This window comes from Cydia strobilella, chromosome 4 (assembly GCF_947568885.1).
Source record: "Cydia strobilella chromosome 4, ilCydStro3.1, whole genome shotgun sequence".
NCBI lineage: Eukaryota > Metazoa > Arthropoda > Insecta > Lepidoptera > Tortricidae > Cydia > Cydia strobilella.
The window spans coordinates 8,255,214-8,264,682 of record NC_086044.1 but is presented as its reverse complement, the minus strand read 5'-3'; the positions used below and the strand labels follow the sequence as shown (position 1 = coordinate 8,264,682).

The window sequence follows — 9,469 nt, the reverse complement described above, 5'->3', positions numbered from 1 at the left end:
CATTTTTAACATACTTTATAAAGTTTCGAGCACAAACTTTGGCACTGATTTTAAAGCGTTTTGTTGTGTGGTGTTAAAGATATTCTAAAGAAAAAACTCGTATCATCGTGATAGTGTCATTGTCAATAATAGTGTGCCACGGTACACGGTTGAAATTGTTCAGTTAGTTTTAATTTGCCGATTTCGCCGGAGGTCACGGACGTCTACAATGGAGAACAAAACGGATTTTCGCTATCCTCATACATTCATACTCCTAGGAGCTTCAGGAGACTTAGCGAAAAAGAAAATATATCCTACAATTTGGTATCTCTACCGAGACAATCTTCTGCCGGAAAATACAAAGTTTGTTGGTTATGCTCGCACCAAACAATCAGTTGCCGAGGTAAGAGAAAAATGTAAGAAGTATGTGAAAGTGCGGGCCGGTGAAGAAAAAAAGTACGAACAGTTCTGGGAAGCTAACGAGTACTTAGCGGGATCCTACGATAGACGAGTTGACTATGAATTGCTCAACCAGCAAATAACGAAGCATGAAAAGGGACTAGTTGCCAACAGGATATTTTATCTGGCGGTTCCACCAACAGTATTTGAAGATGTTACTGTTAACATAAGAAATGCTTGTATTTCCATCAAAGGCTACACCAGGGTTATCATTGAGAAACCATTTGGTCGAGATGATGTGTCTTCTAATAAATTAAGTGAACATGTGGCTGGCTTGTTTAAAGAAGAGCAGATATACAGAATTGACCACTACTTGGGTAAGGAAATGGTCCAGAACCTGATGACTACTAGGTTTGCAAACCAGATATTCACTCCTTCATGGAACAGGGAAAACATTGCTTCCATTTTAATATCATTTAAGGAGCCTTTTGGCACTGAAGGCAGAGGTGGCTACTTTGATGACTTTGGCATTGTTAGGGATGTAATGCAGAACCATCTTCTTCAGATACTTTCCCTTGTTGCTATGGAGAAACCTGTAACAATAAACCCAGATGATATCAGAAATGAAAAAGTAAAGGTGCTTAGACACATTAAACCCATTACTATGGAAGATATTTTAGTGGGGCAGTATGTTGGCAACCCTGATGGAAAGGGAGAGGAAACTTTGGGCTACCTGGATGACCCAACAGTGCCCAAAGATTCTATAACACCAACATATGCAATGATTGGACTTTGGATCAACAATGCTCGGTGGCAAGGTGTTCCATTCATACTACGTTCAGGCAAGGCGCTGAATGAGAGGAAAGCTGAAGTGAGGATACAGTTCAAGGATGTTCCTGGAGACATTTTCGATGGTGCCACCAAAAGAAACGAGTTGGTCATAAGAGTCCAGCCTGGAGAAGCACTGTATCTTAAAATGATGGGAAAATCACCTGGAATGAAATTTGAATTGGTGGAAACCGAGCTTGATTTGACTTATAGCGCTCGTTACAGGGAAACAGATGTCCCTGATGCATATGAGCGTTTGATCCTGGATGTATTCACAGGGACTCAAATGCACTTTGTAAGAAATGATGAACTTAAGGAGGCTTGGCGTATTTTTACGCCTATCTTAAAACATCTGGAAGAGCAGCGGGTGAAGCCTGTACCATATGTGTATGGCTCCAGGGGACCTCCTGAAGCAGATGCCAAGCTGTCTCAGTACAACTTCAAGTATTCCGGCTCCTACAAGTGGCAAAAACCAATACACTCTTAAATTGCTCAAAAATTGTTGATACCTTTTGGGTGGTGGTACTATTTTTAAAGCTTATTATTTCTTCATCCAACCACATTACCAAATGATTTTGGCTAAGTAAATAATTTTAAACATTCCAATCATACTTATCTCAGAGGTCATTTTAAGGTTAAATAAGTTTCTTCTGTCATTCTTTACTACATCACAATTTGACATTCCTTTGTATATATTTAAACATTATTCATTGTATACGAATAAAATAAGTGCCTTTCATTAATTTATTTGCAACCTAATCAAGTTCCTTAACAAACTGATATTATACAAGTCAAGTAGTTTTATCAAAGAAGTAGTTTATTTACTGTGAATACTGTGATGCTCTCACTCAGGAATAAAAGTTAAAATAAGTAGGTAAACATGTTTATAAAACATTTGTTGCCATTTGGTTTTTAGGGTTCCGTACTCAAAGGGTAAAAACGGGACCCTATTACTAAGACTCCGCTTTCTGTCTGTCACCAGGCTGTATCTCATGAACCGTGATAGCTAGACAGTTGAAATTTTCACAGATTATGGATTTCTACAACAAATACTAAAAACAGAATAAAATAAATGTTTAAGTGGGGCTCCCATACAACAAACGAGATTTTTTTACTGTGATTGTACCTAGTAACATTGTTTTGTACATGCATACTGAAACATTTAAAAATGCATTCAAGAGGTCGAATGCCATTTCACCTTGTATATCTGAGGGCCTACCGCGAACCACATTTGACGTGTTGCCTGTCGCACTTGTAAATTCGTACGAAAGTGTAGGCCCCCTGCTTTCATTCGTGACCGTCACGTGATTATCTTATCAGTATGTTATCAGTTATCATACTCATAACTCGTCGTTTCCACCTGGTCGATTTTATCACTCTTGAACATGCTTGGGTTTTATATCAATTCAAATTACTGCAGATAATTAAATACTTTTAATAATAACTCTGAATGCTCACTCTAAATGTGCATATTCATTATGATTATAGATATTTTAGAGGTACAGTCGCCATCAGATATATCGGGGCAGCCAACATGCTCACAAGTATCTGAACACTCACTCTAGCGCCTTGACAATAGAGGCGTATTCAGATATGTTTGCGCACCTCGGCCGCTCCGATATATCTGATGGTGACTGTACAAACCGCATAATTTTTATGTATAGGTATTTTTGGAAAAAAATATTGTGTTAGTAGTTAGTACTACTATTTATTAAGTTTATTAATCCAGTAAAATGTTAAGAATTTGTACAATTGTATATCTATTTATGATGCTCTACCTATTTTATGTAAAATAGCTGCTAGTGGGAAAGGTCTGAAGTTTTTTGAATCTTTACAAGAAATATACAGGTTACACTGTTTTGTAATAAACTGTACTTATCAGAAAAGTCTTGTTTTTATTTACATTATTTAGCTTTTTGATATATATGATGTTATCATGCAATGGTAGCAATTTGTTGTATTTTTTAGTACCTTCTCCGTCTTATAGCCTGCATTGCTTAGCCTGGTTAACATTAAGTATCTTCTTTTTACCCTATTATGTAAAGAGATTAATTGATAAATAAATACATTAATTACAAATAATGTAATGGAAATTGAATGGTATGTACATAAAACCTTATGGGGAGCATACTAAAGTTCATTGTAGGATTTGTAGGGGGCAGTACAGGAGCCCCTTGTTCTTCTTCTTTTAAAATTATGGCTTCAGCCCAGTGGGACTATTTCGCCAGTATCAAGGTATTAAGAGGTTTAAAAACGACAAAAATTGTACGGTTGTACAAGACAGTGTACGGTGATTTGTTAGCTCTTGTAAATCGATAGCTAGACTTTACAAGAAGCACGTGGACTTCCGGCCGTTGACTCCAAGATGGTGGTTAAACGCGCTTCAAAATTAATTCTCCATTCACTGCATACTACCACATTAGTTTACTGTATAATAAGCTATCGATATTACACTTTAAACAATATTCATGAGCAAAAAACAAGCAAAAAAAAAAGTTTAGAGTAGATAGATAAAATTGCAATACCCTTACAGGGTGTCATGTTGTGATACATTATCGATAAAGAACATCTGTAATTTTACCAATGTGAAAGCAATAAATATATTATTATTATTATTAATAATAATTAATCACGATGCTAACTATCAAGATGGCGCTCGAACCGAAAGTCAGGCCCCTTGTTTATTGGCGCGAAGTGTAAATGTCAAGTTTAACCTTTTCGACGCCGTGTCAAACACAAAAGCTGTCACTCGGACGCCACGTCAGCGAAGTGTCAAAACTGAAATTGAACTTTATGCACATGCACGGTCTATGTTGCTCTGTGGTCTGTGACCGATTAAACCGTCTTTGGCGTTGGACCTGCGGTGCCCATATATATACGTCATTGGCGTCCAGAAGGTTAAGCTTCCAATGAGGGCTAACGCGTATGAATTCGCCGCTAGGGGCACTAGTGTAGATGGGTGTCTTCGTAAAGTTCGAAATGTCACTTGTCACTTCAATGACTGACAGCTTTTCTTTAGTTTTTTGGACCACCATCAACAGAGGCGCCAATTGGTGAGCTAAAAACGATAGCCCTCATTTGTCAGTAAATAAGAACAAAAAAAACTATACTCATCCTTTTCTTTTGGGTGCTAGTAAAGCCTACTCAGTAATTTATGATCATTGTCAAGAGGGCGCTGTTATTCTCATGTATATTGAAATTCTTTATTTCGAACTTGACGTCCATAGGGTTAGGTCATACAATAACTTAATCTAGAGTTAGTATTACAATTAATTAGACAAAACAAACAGAAAAAAACATTACATAACAGAACATTACATTTATAAGTTTCGTGGCGGAGCAGCAACAGGTGCGTGTACCGCTTGACTAGGGGCGAGTCCCAACGCTGCGCCAGCGTACTTAGGATGCTGTTCGTGCTGTTTCGGCTGCGGCCTGCGATTGAGGAGTGACAGTCTGTTTGAGCCTCAGCAAACATCCCTGAGGCACTACAATACCGCGGCAACCTGAACAGCATCCTAAATGCATCATTGTATTGAACACGCAGAGCGCCGTACGCCCTCTGCGTAAAGCTAGCCCACAGACCGCACGTGTAGAAAGTTTGACAAAAGCTTTGAACAATATTAACTTTACTTCTTTACTACCACGTGCAAACCTGCAGGCCAACTCTCATGTATAGGGTGACACAGGTGACAGTTCAGTATAGTATGAAAAAAATAGTTCGTGAAATTCCGGAACATGGCGCGTGATCATATATTAGTATTACTGGTCAGGCTTTACACACACATAGTTGATTCTCTCTGTCTATGATTGAAATGAGACAGTCCTTTGAAAAACTATAGAATCCTCATAATTTTATTATAAACTTGACTGAGAATGTGTTGAGTTCAGGGTGGGAGAAAGTTGTGGTAGCTTTCAGAATAAGTGTGGTAGAGCCAGGTAGAGCGGTAAGCTCGTGCGCGAATCGCTAATCAGCGAACTAGGCTCCACACTCGCGTTCGCGGCTTCGCGCCGCGATTCGCGCATGAGTGTGGAGGGCCCTTTAGAAAAAGTTAGGCCGTTAAGGCCTTCACACACCGTCGCACCGCACCAAGGTCATTGTGCGACGTATCCATAAGTAAGAGCGAGAAAGCGATATCTCTTAGCTAGATTCATGGGCATCAAGATCAAGGGCCTGACACTCTTTGATAGAGAAAGATAGTCTTATTGCGATTCCTATAAGAGGAAAGAGAAAATATTGCACCTTATCACCGACCGGGTTTTTTTTCATGGTCGGGTTATGGCAGCATAGGTAGGAGGCGATGGCGAAATACCGAAATTTATAAGAGTGAAAGAGAAAAAGGGTTATGCTGCCATTCATTAACCTGTCAATAGATGAATATGTCTTTCTCTTACCCCTGGTCGCTCGGTTTCATGTCTATAAATACTATACTATGTCTATGATGGGCATCTTGCATTTGGAAATGGCGCTTTCTCTATCCGGAAGCGGAATCTACGCTCCAAAAAAGTAAACGGCCATCGGCAAATGTTGTTTCCTATTTAAACTAATTAGTAAACAGTTACTTTAAATAAAAAGTAAAGTAAAGAATTTTAAATTTCAGTCAGAGCAGTGTATTTTTAATTATTATTTTTACCATGCAAAACAATGCAAAACTAAACGCTCCGTGGTTTAATTATTGCCATAAATAGAAAAAAAACTACTAATGGTAGTTCCTTTGGTGTCAATAATTTACTAAAACCAAAGAACTATTTTATACTCATGCAAACCCACTTTGTCATTCAAATTTTATATGGGTGACCTATCTATCTAATCCCATTAAAAACATTACATGTAAACAGATGCCCGTCTCGCAACGCAATACTTCTACTACAAAAAAGTTTAGAGATGTAATATGATACCAAGTCGGTTATTTTAGTTAGTGCCAGGGGGTGTTAAAATCGCATCAATATTAGATATCTTTAAGTTTTTAATACGTATAATGACTTGGCTATCGCACGGCTGCATAATGACATAAGGATCATCGTCAACTTACTTACTTACTTAATGGCGCAGCGACCCAAAATGAGTCTTGGCCTCCGACACGAGTATACGCCAGTCGTCTCGATCCTGTGCCATCTCCCGCCAGTTATCGGCATGGAGAGCGCTCAAATCTACTCCAACAGCATCGCCCCAGCGATACCTGGGACGTCCGACCGGCCTCCGCCCCACCTGGCGTCCCAAGTACGCCCTTTTAACGCCGCGATCCTCCTCCATTCTCAAAACGTGGCCGAACCAGCGGAGACGGTGAGCTTTTGTCTCGCCTATAATGTTGGGTGCAGCCACAAGATCTTCAATCTCGACGTTTTTTCGGAGTCTAAAACTGCTAAAAAAACGTCATCGTCAACTATTAAAAATAATTCTAATTGAACATAACGCTAGCGCTAATCACAGTACGGTACGAGTAAAGCATTATGTGCGATTGCCAAGTCATTATATGTACATATTAAGCTCAGTAGTGCCATGGTCGGATGCTCAATTGACGGAAAAATGGTCAACAACATCAGCTACGCAGATGATATGGTACTGCTGGCCCCATCTGTCAGCGCCCTCAACAAACTTCTGCGCATATGTGAGAGGTACGCGGAGGCCCATGGTCTGAGGTACAACGTCACAAAAAGCGAACTGCTCCTGTTCAAGGCAGGTAGCAAGACATACTCAGTTCCACAGGTGAAGCTGAATGGCGATCCTTTAAAGCAAGTCACGCGTTTTAAATACCTCGGACACTGGGTCTCCGAGTCCATGCGTGATGACCCGGACATAGAACGGGAGCGTAGGGCCCTGGCAGTCAGATGCAATATGGTAGCTCGCAGGTTTGCAAAGTGTTCTGATAATGTTAAAATTATGCTTTTTAAAGCATATTGTCAGACCTTTTACACCTGCAGCCTGTGGGTTAACTACACGCAAAAGGCTCTCAGGGCCCTTAGAGTCCAGTATAACAATGGTTTCAGGGTGCTGTTGGGGCTGCCGCGTTTTTGTAGTGCATCGCAGATGTTTACCGATGCACACACGGACAGGTTTGCAGCTTGTTATAACGGTAAACCGGGAGGACTGAGTCAAACACACGTAGGGACTGTGTGACAGCTATTTATTGACTAAATAACCCTGCCACAGCTATTTTGCGCAAAAGAGTGGCATCCTTAGTGAAGAGGTTGCGGGGCAGCCCAAACAGCATACTGAACACCATTGCAGAGCGATGTGAGGGGCGCTTCCAGAAGCACTGGAACCTTTTGCATTGCTCGCTAGGTTAATTTAAGGTGCCTACTAATACTAGCTCTAAGTAAACTTTTGTTACTAACAACTATGGACATTGTTTCCGAAATAAATTATATTTGAATTTGAATTGAATTAAAAATTAAAGATATCTAATATTGATGCTGTTTTAACACCCCCTGTAATACTGTTAGAAGTATTAGAACAAATTAAATTATTTACAGAAAATACTTTAATTTGTTTTTATTTTAAGTAGAAACACTACTATATAAACATACAGTGGCCGAATGGCACAGGCCCCTGCCGCGATAGCAGAGGACGCTGGTTTTATTCCAGCCTGGGGCACTGGAGGCCTTGGTAATTTTTTCTTAGTATATGACATTTATTTCAGTTTACCCCCTGTAATGTTTTTGATGGGATCTCATCTCTTTTTGTAGGCAGTCCTTCTTTTCGGGTACTACTTCTTGTACGTCAGCTACCACTTTTCTGAAAGTTTATACTCATACCCGTCCCACACTATACTCATACTCATACCTGGGGCCCGTTTCTCAAAAGCTTGTAGCTTGTAATACAAGTGGAAGTCCCTTTCTAACAAAAGCTGTCAAAAAGTGACATCCGCTTGTATTACAAGTTACAAGCTTTTGAGAAACGGGCCCCTGTACAATACTCATGGCCATACCAAGCTATACTTGTATTCATCCAATACTCATACCCAAGTCCCCATCCCACACCATACCCGCATATTCATATTCTTTCCATATTCATAGCCATACCATACTCGTACTATACACATCTTTATACTCACATCGTACATCTTAGACCTTTACCTACTATTTGTTGGAAATGCAAAGGTAACTTTGTAATAGCATATACTAATATCGCGAAAGGCCTTTCAAATTACAAAAACGTGCTGTTCGTATCATTAGCGGAAAGCCATATGATCATCCCGCAAAAAGTTTATTTAAACACCATAAGATTCTCACTCTTCCGAGTGTTTACATATTAACCGCATGTAAGTACGTTAGGGCAAACGTGGATCAATACGCTACCCATTCCCAGGCCCGTAGAAGTAATCGTCCCGCGGTGCAGGCTTGCAAAGGCCCGAAAATCACTTGGGATCTTAGGCCTAAAATTGTATAACTTGCTACCTGAGGAAATAAAATTAGCTAAAACGGATAAAAAGTTTGACCGAAATCTTAAAACAATGTTAACTGACTTAGCATGCTACAGCGTCGACGAATTTGTTGAAACGTGTAATAACCCTAAGTAATTTATCTCCTAATTAATATGTATAAGCAAATTTATACCTTATAAATTAAAATGACGACCTGTTAAGCCATATGCGACCCTATTGTCTACTGTTTACGAACCTGCTTTGCTTAAAATATGTTTTATTTAATAATAATTAAGTTTAAGTGACATAAATACTTACTCTAGAAATGTTGTACCTATTATGTACCTACCTATTTTACTGACCTGTAAAACATTAACTTTTACCAATAAATGTCTTGTATCTTGTATATGGGACTTCAGACATACTTATGCAGTTCCCTTTAAAACGTTCCTAAGTCTTTAAATGTTTCCTTAAAGCAAAATGAGCTAACTAAAGGTTTTAAGGCATTTTCCCTCCATGCCCCATTCATTCTTTCCACACTGTATAGTCCGACAAGAAATTGTAGAAAAAAAATGAGGGCGTCACTTCCTACGTAACTGTCACATTTTTGACGTAAAATGCTTAAACATGGCAACAATGGACAGTCCCAGTCGGTAGCATCACTCAAGGGAAAATTACATAAGTTGTGGCTTTCTGATGACTTGTGTTGTACTTAGTTGAGTTCTAAGATTATTTATTTAGTTGTGATAATATATATATATATGTATTTATGGGTATATATTTGTGTTTATATGGATATGTATTGTATATATATGTTTATTTTATATTCTAGATTACAGGTTTTAATTATTTACGTTTGTAATAATTGAACCATAATTTACTTTCTGTTCATAGTGTTCGTT

General features: G+C 39.0%; 1 protein-coding gene across 1 annotated transcript; it reads left to right on the top strand.

Annotated features, from left to right (window-relative positions):
- On the top strand, positions 1 to 1,960 carry LOC134740559 (glucose-6-phosphate 1-dehydrogenase). Its single transcript, XM_063673076.1, has one exon. The coding sequence runs from the start codon at positions 209 to 211 to the stop codon at positions 1,691 to 1,693; it is 1,485 nt and encodes a 494-aa protein (XP_063529146.1). The 5' UTR covers positions 1 to 208; the 3' UTR covers positions 1,694 to 1,960.
- The last annotated feature ends 7,509 nt before the right edge of the window (positions 1,961 to 9,469 follow it).